The sequence below is a fragment of the Galeopterus variegatus genome, unplaced genomic scaffold (genome assembly GCF_000696425.1).
Source record: "Galeopterus variegatus unplaced genomic scaffold, G_variegatus-3.0.2 Scaffold592, whole genome shotgun sequence".
In the NCBI taxonomy this organism is placed as follows: domain Eukaryota; kingdom Metazoa; phylum Chordata; class Mammalia; order Dermoptera; family Cynocephalidae; genus Galeopterus; species Galeopterus variegatus.
This window is the reverse complement of record NW_007726703.1, coordinates 189,101-202,801: the sequence shown is the minus strand read 5'-3', so window position 1 is coordinate 202,801 and position 13,701 is coordinate 189,101. Positions and strand designations below refer to the sequence as shown.

General features: G+C 34.7%; 1 protein-coding gene across 1 annotated transcript in view; it reads left to right on the top strand.

Annotated features, from left to right (window-relative positions):
• LOC103588600 overlaps positions 1 to 13,162 on the top strand; it is a 36,989-nt gene extending 23,827 nt beyond the window's left edge. The window contains exon 3 of the mRNA XM_008570320.1: positions 12,776 to 13,162. Coding sequence (XP_008568542.1) covers positions 12,776 to 12,784 — 9 coding nt within the window. The 3' untranslated portion in view covers positions 12,785 to 13,162. The remainder of the gene's footprint in view (positions 1 to 12,775) is intronic.
• The last annotated feature ends 539 nt before the right edge of the window (positions 13,163 to 13,701 follow it).

The window sequence follows — 13,701 nt, the reverse complement described above, 5'->3', positions numbered from 1 at the left end:
GGGGGGGGGGGGGGGGGGGGGGGGGGAATCCTGTAACTGGTAAATGAAGTTCATTTGCTCAACTTTCAACTGATACGTTTCAGACAAAAAAAAAAAAGTCGCACACCCCCTCATCTTTAAAGCAGAGCATGAAAAGCTTTGAGCAGTTAGGATTCTCGATGTCTGACATGAAGGTGGTGTGGGAGGCATGCAGTACAGATAAATGTTCAGTCAGCCCAAACAGAGCGAGCGGGTTTAAATCCAGGCTCTGCTGCTCACCAAGAATGTGATCTTGACTAAACTGCTTGATCTTTCTGAGCCTCAGTTTCCTTATTTGTCTTGTAGGCTTAAAAATACTCATCTGCTGGGACTGTGGTGAGGACAAAATCACGTAAAACATGCGAAGCGCTTGCCTGGCGCGGTTGGGTAGGCGTTCAAAATGGTAATTTCCTTCCTCTTTCCCTCTTAAGTGTAACTCACTGTTTGGGAGAGAGGAGAATCAAATTTAGTCAGAACTGGAAGAGCTCTTACAGAAGGATGATTTGTTTAACTATGTGTCTTTTTTCACTTGAGAAAACTGCAACTAGTGAGGATTGTTCGGTGAGCCAAGGATCTGAAGCCAGAGCTGCATTGCCCAGGAGCAGGCAAGACTTTGTAGCAAGCCCAATGTCACCCAAAGAAGTTGGATTTTGGCAATATAAGGCATGATCCTAGATGGAAATTGGTAATGAGAACTGAATATGTACATATAAACACGAATTACAAGTTATCATGCACGGGTAACTTATATTTATCAAATTCCAACTACATACTGGATGTTGTTCTATAGGCTTTCTACGTTAATTTTCTTTAAGAAATTTTCCAAACACTGCCCTATAGATATTAAAATACAGGCTTCTTACCTGTAGTAGCAAGAAAATCTGAGGTATAATTTACACCCCAAGGCTCCCCTGTGGGATCATAAACTAGATAGGGAAGGTTAGCATTGTCGAAATCAATACCCCATGTTATTGTGGTCTTTTTTTTTTTCTTCCTGCCTTTTACCTCAGAAACCTCTATTGTGCTTCTAGACAGACTCTTCTGAAACCTCTCCGGTTTTTCTGTTTAAAATTCAGCAGTGCTGCTCATTAAATACACAGCCAAGTTAAACTCTTATCTTGCTTTGATCCTCCTCTGCTCCCTTCCTAAGTCACCAATCATATATCTCCATGTATCTCTGAGATTGGAACCCAAGGCAACTGAGGTAATGTGGCTCCTCCAAGATAAACACAAACGAGGAGGCCTTTTTACAACACTACTGTAGGTCCCTTGGAATATAATTAAAGACAGAAATTTCAAAATTGAAATTTAATGATGTTCAGATTAGGGCAGGGAGTTACAGTGTCCGTATTGAATCTCCCAACATGTCTGGGGCCCGGGACAGCTGACCCAGGCATCCTACCCAAGGTTCAGGACTGTGTCTCCCCTTCCCATTCTAACCCTTTGCTTCAGCCATTCTGAAGTGCTTACGGTTTCCTTCGCTCAGTAGGCTATTTCATGATCTATGTTTGCCTGAAATATACCCCTCTCTCTGTTTGTCTGGTTTATATTTTCCCACCCTCTAAGACATACCTCTGGGGCCATCTTCTTTCAGAAGCCTTTCCTGGATCTTCTTCTTGTTACCAACACAACTCTCCTTTATATCTCCATGTATCCTTTGTGGAAACATGACTCCTAAGACACTTCCTTATTTTCAAATCTGCCTTTCACTGTAATAATGGGTGAGATTTTTAAGGATAGGTTCCATTTTCTTATGCATCTTTTTGAATTCTTAGTACCTGGCACATTATCTGGTACAATGTAAATGCTCAGTAAAATTTTACGTAATGGCAGATATGTCCAAAGTAATGGTGTCTAAAATCTTATTATGTGACCACCACCTTAATATGAACTCTTAGCTATAGTACTAAATGATTATCTCTTTATACTCATGGTAATGTCTTAAGATAATAAGAGAACATATTGAAGAAAAGACAAAGGATACTTTGCCATGAGACTGAAGGTAAGTAAATAAACCAAATTCTTCAAGAGCTTGGGACAGCACTGGTTCTGCGTGGAGCCTGAGAGATAGTGGTAGTGGGATGGTACTGATGAGGGACAAACTTGATCCACTCTACAGCGTGTGTGTGGACATTCCTATTAAACTTTCCTTCACATCTGTTACAATAGTCACACAAAAATCTCTAACAATAATGTACTCACCTACCCCAAAGCAAGAGCAATTTTATTTCAAGTCTCCAATTTTCATATAAAAATTAACGTGGATTTTAGATCCCACTCAGTACTAGGTCCATAACTGTAATAATAAAAAGTATGACTTTCTCCCCAAACTTTGCCTAAGAGATGTTGTAAGATGATTTTGCCGTGTTTAGCCAATGGTTTCTAGCATTCTTGGCCGTGCCCAGTGACTCCATGGGTGTGCTCAGTTTAAGTCCAGTAACTGGAAATACAAGCCCAAGTTCTGGAAAGAGTTTGGGCTACAGAGAGATATGTGAGGATACTTCAAAACCTTGACTCATTGATCTTACCCAGCAGAGTGGAAAACGTGAGAAGAGAAAAACACCGAACTTTGATTTACAACATCCTTTACTGGGCAGAGAAGAGAGGAAAAACCAGTGGAAAAAACTATTCCGATGTAAAGATCAAATGTGGCCTCTTGAAATTAGTGAGGGGCACAGGTAGCGGATTAGACTCCTCAAAACACATACACAGACGTGCATATTTCATCTTATCAAATTACATTTATAGTGCTAATTCCCTTTACCTCAAATCTTCAAATATTTGGGCGATTGTAATTTTTTAGCTTTATAGCAATTAAATTTGCATGAAAAGGCCACTACCATTTCATTTTAGTCTAGAATTAATGCTCATTGATTGTGCTTCTGCATTTCTTAGAACCATTTTAGTAATTCTTAGTATTAGTCTTAGTATTGGGAAGGGATATATGGTCCAACTTCTCTTCATCTCGGGAATTTGTTCTTAAACATCACTGTCGATTAGTCACATATCCCTCTGCAAAAGATCCTGGAACATGGAGAGGAAACAGTGAAGGAGGCAAATTTTGACTACTTATATCTATGAGAGTATTAAATCATTTTGGTTGCTTGAAAGCTATGAACGATGTGACTTTGGTTCTTGTATACAATCTGCATGAAGTTCATGGCCTGTGCACTATATATAGAATGGAGAAAGTGAATTGCAGTAGTAAATAGTTTAAATCATTGCTCCATCTTAACTATGGAGTTCACGAAATGTAGAGAAATCTGACGAGCTCAAGAGAAAACATGACAAAATACATATGAGTATATTTTTGTTCTGTGACTTTAAATTCATTGCAATATTTTATGCAAATAATAATCAGAATTTTAATAAAAACTCTTGATGCTTTTGCTATTGTATTCAATATATGCCGAAAATAAAACAGAATAATATTATTTTGGATCTGGAAATATATTCCTTCTTATGCAATTTTATGCAGTCATACTGCTTGAATATCAATATCTGAGATTATCTCTTATTTTTGTTGGTTTTTTCTCAACTTATTTGGTGCTTATCTGTCCTTCATCATCAGTTAACATTTTACTAAACTCAAAAAGACATCCTCATACCTTTTATACTTTAAGGCATTCCTTACTAGATTTTTTTTACATACTTCAAAAACTCAGGTACTTTGATTTTATGCCACCAACTCGCTGTATCTACCTTCCTCCCCTTTAAAATTTATGTGAATAGTTCAATTTCTGCCACTTTCTGCTTTGTAAATTTTAAGTCTTTTAAAACCATCTTGCCATTTTTTCATGCACTCATCCTTACGGAAAACTCCATGAAACACTATTTACTTATCCCTTACCTTTCTGTTTGTAACTGCTTCTGTTTTTTCTTAATATTATTTCATCTCCTTTCCAAACGCATGTTTTAATATATCCTTTTTTCTCTATTAATCTCGGTATATGCCCTCAATTTCCCATTAATTACCATTACAAATTTAAAATTAAATTTTGAATGTTCCATACATATTTTAATATGATGTGCGCTGACCATATTCTAATCCTGTGTTTTTTTTTTCTCATTGTATTATTGATTTAAAATGGCAACAGTTTCATTTACAAGGAAGTAAAAGAAGAAACAAAAGAACAATACTATCATGGGCTTAATTTTTATCAGTAGTGAAAACATTTGTAGGTGAAAGGGATGTTGTGTGAAGTAAATGAATGTATTATATTTCCAAATAGTAAGGAACAATCAGATGTGTTTTCTAGTCTTTGGAAAAGCATATTTCAAGAAATTCAGAGAAAAGTTCATCATGCTTCCTTGGCCAGATTATTTGGAAGCAAAAATGCTGATGAACATTTGGAGGCAATGAGAATGTAATTCTAATCCTACTAATTTTAATAATTTTTCAAAATTCTTCAAACACTATTCTGTATGGCATGGTTTGCTTTTAACAATTTTAAGTGTCATAGATGTCTTGGGGAATATGATGAATACTTGTGTTCTTATCCTGCCCTCTTCCCCCACTATATATATAGCATCACACACACATATATACCATATTGCATATATGTGTATACATACATAGTATAGTATACGATGCACATGTGTATCTTCCAAATATTACATATAATTTCATGTGCTTTATAAATTCACTGAGGCCCAACTATTTGCTTGGAGATGGGATTCTTCGGAAGCCCAGCTTAAAGAAGGCTCCTATAGGAGCCTTCCCATCTCCAGGAAAAAAATCACTGTTATTGCTGAAGAAAAGTAAACAGTAGGGGAATCAGTGAAAAATGGGTGAGAAGCAAAGCTATCACAATTTTCCAAAGAGGAGAAAGATGAGCTCCATAAAGTATAAATCAAAAAAATTAGGACATTAAGAGAAAGAAGTGGTAACATGAAGCTAGCACAGGTCCATAGAGAACAAATCAAAGCAAAATGCACATTTTTGTTTATGAAGCATGATGTGTTCCTTGGGAATCCATGTTAGCTTAATCGTTAAGCATTAACGCCATCACTGCTATGCATATGTCAGCAGTGAACCCTCAAAGACCAGGCCTCCTTCATTCTGTCTCATATATTTAAGTGTTGTTTCAGTTTGCAAATGCTCCTCTAACACATTCTCTATATGTGGCTTTAACACGACTGCACACAGAGCTATTAATTCCCTCTCACAAGCACTCCTAATATTTTATATGTTCTTCCTATCAATTCCTATCAACTTCTCCCACTGTTGCCTTGCACTGAATTTGTAGGAGGATGCCTGATCTTTTTCAAAGCATATTCTAACCTTTTTAAAAAATAATTCACTGACTTTAAAGCTATCAGATATTTGAAGACCACTACCACAATTGTAATGTCATAAACTTATGATAATTAAATTTAATTAATATTTGTTTAATGTACTGTGCTTTTTGGTAAGTAAAAATATGCTGTGAATAAACATGATACAATTCAAAATTTTACATAAATGTGTGATAAAATTTAGCCCATGCTCCTTAAAGACAATTATGAATATTTTTACCTGTGGTTAATATTTGTCATAATATTGATCAATTACCTGTTATATGTGGTTTATAAATTAAGTGAATCTTACCTAGTTAGTAACTGCCATTTGAATAAAATTTTTAAATTTTGAGGATATATTTTTAATATAATGTGATTATACTTCCTATTTTAGGCTGTATTTAAATTTTATTTCTATTGTCAACAATATCTTGATAGGAGAACTAGAAATAAGGAAATAATTTCCTACATTTGATAACAATAGGTGATTGTTTTTTTTTAATTAAAGTTGAAGAGATAAAGGGTACTAGCCATTTAGTCTGTTTATGTGATTGCCAGAGTTCAAAGACTGAAGAGCTCAAGACCACAAGAACAACAAGCATATTACATTTTCCTTTTTAAGCCCCCAAAATATTTCGAAGGATATCAGTATATATATAAACATTCCCTGAAGCTCCTACTTTAGCAGGAAAAACTAAATAAAGGAAGTCTAAGTTATCCCAGTACTAATGAAGATTTATTTCCCAGTCCTTTTCTCTGGAGAAGAATGTAGGTCTCCCCTCAAGGGCAGAAAGATTTGCATATGCTGTATGATTTAAAGGGCTAGAAACATCATTTCCATTCTCTTCAAAAGGCTTCACTATGTTTTGTCACATTGCCTGATAATTTTGCACTAGAGATTTATCCCTTTGCAAATTTCTCTGAAGGGTTTCTTTTGCTTGAGTCTTACTTATATGGCTAACTAGTGAACAAAATTCGTTCATTATGGGATAAAGGAAAGGTTGCCTGCTAACAAATCTCTAGACTGTACTACACCCAATGTTGCTTAGCAATTTCCAGGATTTTCTCAGTCTAATTTGCAAGAACGAAAAGATTAGAAATCAAGAGGATTTGGGTCTGTTACATAAAGTTGTAAAATACTTATTTATTGTATGTTTCTATTCTCTCTGTATTGAAAGCTTTACAAACAAACGAAATAGAAAACAGTTGGGTGTGGAAGAGTAGCTACTTTATCTGGGTGCTAAGGAAAAACCTCTGGTAGGCAGTGATTTTTAAGCCAAGACTTGAATGATGAACAGTATCCAATTGTGCAAAAATCTAGGGGAAAGAATTTTCAGGCAGAAGAAAAAGGAAGTATTTAGGTCCTGAAGTGGGAACTTGACAGGTCAGAGAGTAGGTAATTTTCACTTTTATTAATTTATGCATTCAATTATACTACCCCGTAAGTTAGTTTATAAGGCCATTCACAATTTGATCTCTGCTTAAAATTTCATTCTCCCTTGACCCCCCCTTCCGTGATACTTGTGCTAATCCATGCCCCTGTGACTTTTTATATGCTGTTCCCTTATTTAGTACTATTCTCATTCATTCCTTTTTGCCTGATAAACTGTAATTTATCTCTGAAACTCCACCTCAAACATTCCCTCTTCTAGGAAGTCTCCTCTCACTGTCTCTTGCCCATCAATCATAGAATTGCTCAATTTTTGTGCTACCATTTTCTTGTGCATTTGACACACTGCTTTGCAATTACTAATTCGCATGGCTACTTTTATCACTAGTGAGTTTCTGTAAGACAGAGACATTATTATTCATTCTTCAATACCTATGGTTCAGCATATTAGCAGTACAATTAACACTACTACTATGTAGTATATAGGACTAGAAGTGTAGAAGTTACTCAATAAATCACATTAAATAAATAAATAAATGAGATATCTTTGTTATTATGACTTAACCAATGCAGCATTTATCTGCAGAACAGTTTCCATGATATATTTGTTCTAGTTAAAAGTCGATATCCACTATAATGTTTATCATTACTTCATCAAAAAATAATAAAATGATGATATGATTATTCATATTAAATACAAACTATACCCATAAAAATACTGTGTAAAGATTGAGTAATTTTTGACACACAATTTTCAGTTCAATGTTTCCATCTAGCATTTTTTGTGGTAGATATTCAGCCTACTTTTAAATACATTGTCATTGAGAGACAGTCACTCTAGTATGAAAATCATTATTTAATAGCAAGCTTTATGCCATTCATTCATTTCTCTTTTTAAGTTAGAATCATAGAGTTATGTTTGAGACATTCATTGCATCATGTTTTCCAGAACTTGGGTTCTTAACTTGGAATCTGAGGGCTTTTCCAACTCCTGAGTGGCTGGCAGAAGTGGCATAGCTGGATGAGGCTCTGGGAGAGAAGTGAGGGCAGATAAAGCAAGAAAGTTGGGAAGAGGGAACAATGATTTGGTTCCGAAGAGATTTTTCCACTGGTCTGTTGCCAGAGTCAGACCCACTGAGATAATGTGTCAAGTGAGGACATTCAGGAAGTCCACTTAGAAAAGTCTCTCTGGTGGCTTCTAATTCTACAAAGTCATATAAGTGAAATGCCATAGTTACTGTCACAGTGAACTTTGCCAAGAAGATCGAGTGAAGAAAAGAATAAAAGAATTAAAGATAATTTCTTCTTTCTCTCTTCATTCTTCTACTTCTTCCTCTTACCACAGAGTCACTCATGTTTACACAATTTCTTCAACTCTTCTCTCATATCTACTTATCTACACATGGATAGTAAAGATTTTCTGTGAAAGACACCTTTGAAGGGATTTTTATGATAAAAAATGGAAAATTCAAGATAATGAGAACTGAATAGGCATTGAATTACCTGTGCTCACTCTATTCCAGTTCTATCTGTTTCTGACCCTCAAACAATTCAACATATTTTTCTCATTTGCTCTTTCCTGTGCCTGGACTGTTCTTCCCTCACATCCTCACACATCTGAGTTCTCCTCCTGTAGGTCTCAAATGGAGTTCATAGAGACCTTCTCCAACCCCTTTATTTAATATAGACCCCTTCCGTCCCCTCTTCCACCAGTCTATTCTCTCTCCTATGTTCCTTAAGGACACTGACTATGACTTAAAATCACCTGCATACATTCGTTCTTTTCATTGCTTATCTTCCATCTTCTCCCCAGAAAATGGAAGCTTTCTGGGAGCAGGCACTTTCCCTGTTCTGTTCTCTGCTATATTCCTAGTAGCTAGAACAGGCCTAATTTTGTGTTCATAATTTGGATTGTGCATTGTTATTGGTGGGCCATTGCTTCTAGGCCCTCCCAGTAGACAGAACTAATCAAATGTATTTATATGTAATATATTAAATACATTGAAAAATACTAAAAACCACAAGTTTATACTAATACTTCCAATTAACAACACAATTCTTTTTATTTTTCACAAGATAACTTAAAATGTTGGTTTATTATGAACGAATTATTAACATTTTTGAAGAGAAATATTTGCTGTCTACAAAAACAGCCTTAGAAAGTAATAATAGTGATCTTGAAAGGAGTAATCCTAAATAAGATTTATTAAATAAATATAAATATAAGTAGTTAAATATAATGTATCTCTGATTCATAGATATTGGAGGGAGATCTTATCTAGAGCTATGAGTTAGATATTTTGTAGTAGAACTTTGCAGTGCTGTTTTGAATCTGTGCTGAAGTAGAAGAATAAGATCAGGTGACAAAAGTTCATATAATTCTCCTCAACACTTCTACCCACATGGACAAATCAAATTAAACATTCATTATACCCAGAATCTGGAAATAAATGCATACATATGGGAGAGCATAAACAAAGAAGGAAGTAGTGACACTATGTTTGTGGTGTCCTCCCTTTGGATGAATGTGGTAGCTACAGATGCTGAGCTAGTGACTTCACTGAGCAAGTAGCTTGACTGTTACTTGGCTGCCAGCATGAATAACTTGTTTAAAAAAATGATGAGCATTTGTGAATATCTAAGTAATCAAGTTTTACAACATAAAAAACTCTGTGACTATGTTGCCAAATTCTCATTGTTTTCTTCCAGCATGTCTTTGGACATGGAGGACTTTTCTCTAATGATCTCTCTCTCCCCTATTACATTAAAAGCCAGAGTTTCTCTACTGGGTTTTCTAATACCAAAGATAAATTCAATAGAAGTAGGGGCTTATTTTTACTGATTTACTTGTTTTGTCTGGAAAAATAAAGCTTTATTTAATAGTTTAAAGTTTGTATTTTATAGCATAACAAAAACAATTCAAGTTTTAATACTGAATTATTTGTACAGTTACTAACTATTGCATATTAATAATATAATAACCTGAAAAAATGTAATTTATGTGTACATATATGTATATTTTCATATATGGTATTTATAACTCCAGAAATAATGAAACAGAAAATAAATATCAAAAAAAGCTAAAGCTATAGAAAAAAAATAATAATTTGACCAGGGTTAAAAGGAAAAAGTAAATAACAATTATTGAGGAGTTACTATTAGACATATCCCAAGTGCATTGCATTTTATAGAAGAAGCTGAGATTACACATCTTGTTAAACTTGGCCAAATTCTTATAACTAATACATTATGGAGAAAGGACTCAAACCCACTTATGTTTGACTCCAGACTGCAAGCTCTTTTGAGTGCATCACATAAGGCTTTGCTCTGTCCCTGGCTGGCAACGACTTTCGCTAAATTGAGTTTTGCGTTTTCTTCTGTAAAAGAAGGATATTGGCCTATTGTAGTGGTCCCAATGTTTTTAACATCAATAAATGTGTCCACTAGACATGGTAGGTTCTTTTAAAGTTTTGTTTCCATGATTGCAAAAAATTTTTTTAAAAAGCTATGACTCTATGATGCTTTTAACTTTATTTTGAATAGCAGTAACAACAGTAGCACAAAGAGCTTTGTTTTGAAAAGTAACTTAAATTATAATTGAAGCTGGACCAAAAAACTACATGGAAAAGGTGTAGAGCACACCTGCGTGGGTCTGGCTTAGTGTCAACTTAGTGTCAACTTAAATGGACTTTTACCCAAAAAGCTGCCTAAAAGGTGGTAGAATCCCAACAGGGAGTGTCTATGGAGTGATAGATAAATTGCTGAGACCCAAATCACTGTCAGTGAAGTGCAGGCGAGGGATCTCTAGCAACGAATTGGGAGAGGAGTGAATGATCTTATGAACCCTGCAATGAACCGAAATACTCTGCAAAGAAAAGACCACAAGTCAGCTTTCACATCTGCCAAACGCAGACATGACAGACAGCAGCTCTCAAAAGTATCAGCATGTAGGGATTTGTTGAGCCTTCATACCTCCTGCCTCCACCCTGGTGTGATAAAAAAAAAAAAAAAAAAAAAAAAAGTTTAACAAATGAGAAGAGGAAAAAAGATAAGTTGGGAAAATAGAGGAGTATCTATCCAGGCCCTACTTTTGTACAGCAGGCCTATCTTCTGTAGCATGTCTGATTAGGCAAATGCAGAAGCTTTAATTTTGCCCCCCCGGGGGTGAAAAAAAAAAAAAAAAAAAAAAAAAAAAAGTTTAACAAATGAGAAGAGGAAAAAAGATAAGTTGGGAAAATAGAGGAGTATCTATCCAGGCCCTACTTTTGTACAGCAGGCCTATCTTCTGTAGCATGTCTGATTAGGCAAATGCAGAAGCTTTAATTTTGAATGAAACTTGGAGTTTTTATTTTTGCTCTGGCTACCCCTATCACTTTCAAAAATGAAACAGTTTAAGTGACTAAAGTACCAGGAGGCTTTTTATTATTTAAGATAGCTATGAGAGATCAACTAAGATTTTATCCAGGGGGAGGAGAAGAATAATCCAAAAGAGCAGATTTCAAAGGGCATTATGAAAGGAAACAAAGTTACTTAGTGATTTTTATTTTGCCAATTCTGCATGTTCAGAATACCATCATATATTTATATATCCACATTTCACATTTCTAAAAATATGTGTTTACCTGTATATATGCATATATCTCATGGAGTACATTGTCTTTTGCAGAGTATTTTTGTTTTTAAAATTCCTGTTTGGTTATTCTCTTGATTGCGTTTCTATATATTCTTTCTTTCTAAATGCTTTAGCTGCAAGCAAATAAGGGTAAAGTCTTTATCTCCAAGATTTTATATAATTGGAGAAAACCTAATTTTATCTAAACCCCATGTGTCACATGATATATTCAATACACTATCATGCTTTATGTAAATGTTTATAAAACACAAATCATCTCGAATCAAAAGGAGCAGAATTAGATTTGAAAAATGTATTCAATAAGATGTGTAAGATGAGGTAGAATTAATTCTAATTGAATTCACAGAGGATTTGAAATTAGATGTAAATCTGTAATATCAAATTACATTAGATATGAATTAGTATTAGATTTGCATTCAGAAAAATGTACTATGTTCACATCTGAGTACCATTTAGACAGAACATTAGAACAAATATCCTATCTGCACTCCCTCCTTTCCTGCCACCTAAATGTCATTGAAAAACCTGTCCATCTTGATTATCAACATTGAAGACTGATTTTGAGAAATGCAGAGAACTTAAAATTTGCATTTTAGTTAAAGATAGAATATAATTAAGAAATGTATTACTTTTAAAAGTGCAGAGATATATTTCTTCAGAGAAGACAATTTTACAACCTTAAAAACTAGTCATTAAATACTGAATTTTAGACACTAAGGGCAACAGAGATATACAAAATACAACAGAGTTTCTTAAATGTCTCACGGTTAGCTTAAAGACTGATCTTCTATGATTATATGGGCATTAAAATAATGTTATTTGAAACTGATATTGGTAGTTAACTGAGGAAATCTTTAGATTTGGGGTATAGGTCCTATGACTTAAAATATGTGTTATCCAAAGGAGATTAGTATTGGTCACAGCATGGACTATAAAGCCACCATTTAGTGAGATGTGTGAAGAAAGAATATTCTAGTATACAAAAGTTATTGATGCCCTACAATGACCTCATTGTCACTTGTAGGATGCAAAAAATAAAGTACAAGGACATTTGTTACAATGACTATCCATGAAAAAATATCAAACATAGCAAAAATGAATAGGTATTGACATTCAGCACTACCCTGAAAATGTAGGCCGCCTACAAGTACTGGTTGTGATTATATAGCCTTCTGAGTTCAATGAGTCCTAATTGAACTCAGAATGCTACAGTCATAAATTTCTTACCCAAAAGCTATTTTTCACTTCTTCCTTGCTGATAGAACTCCTTTTTGCTCAAAATGGCAATGTTTCTAGATAAAATATTCAACCCTTTCAAACTCCCTTGATATCAGTGCTGGCCATGTAACATAAGTGTAGGCAGTGAGATTTAGGTAAAAACCCATTAGGAATTTCTGGGAATGGTTTTGTTTTTCTAATACAGATACCACTTTTGCCTTTTTCTCTTTCTCTAGCCTATATAGCACAGCTAAGGAGAAGGAGAAGCTATTTTGCAGCCATGATAAGACAAGAATGAAGATAAAAGCTTCCCTATAAGGATGATGGAGCAAAATGACGTGAGGGACCTAGACTCCCTACCTTCGCACTTCTTGTTATGAAAATAAGATGCTATTATTAGGTTAAGCCGCAGAAATGGATTTCTATTTCATGCACATAAATGCATCACAATTCATACAATATCCATTAAATTGGTAAGAGTATCTATTTTGAAGGACCAATCTGACTCACAGAGACCTAACATAATCAATACAATCTTAGAAAAAGATCAGAGTTGGTTATTTCATTGTAATTTCAAAATCGATCTTTTATGCATCTTTAATTACCAAACTGTTAAATACATTTGAATGTTCAAATTTTATGAATAATGCAAATGAATCCTGTTATTTTCTCAGTGTGTGTGTGGGTGTATGCATGCATGTGCGCTCAAGGAGCCTGAAGGGACCGTAATATTCTGGAGCACTCAATTCAAGTTATCTTCAACTCCTGCTTTAAATTTCTCCTTTCAAATTCGATTTCCTTAGGGAAAGATCCTAATATATCTAATGAAAAATGATTTAATGATTTATTTATCTTAAACGTGTTGTCATTAGAGGTTGGATATTGTATGTGTATGGGCGGTGTGTGTGCGTTTGTGTGTGTGTGAATTCTGACTCACTTACTTTACGTGATGGTAAAATATCTTAACAAAGAGATATTCCTTTATAGTGCCAAGCAATGTCCTTCACTCTGGCTGTCACTTAGCAACTCTGAGTATTGAAAACAATTAATAAGCAGGGATCTTTAAGTTGTGGGGAAAACTAATATAACCATTTCACAGATTAGCAACTTAAGCCCTAAAGTGACATTTCTTTGTTCAGTCATTATTGATGCAGATGCTATT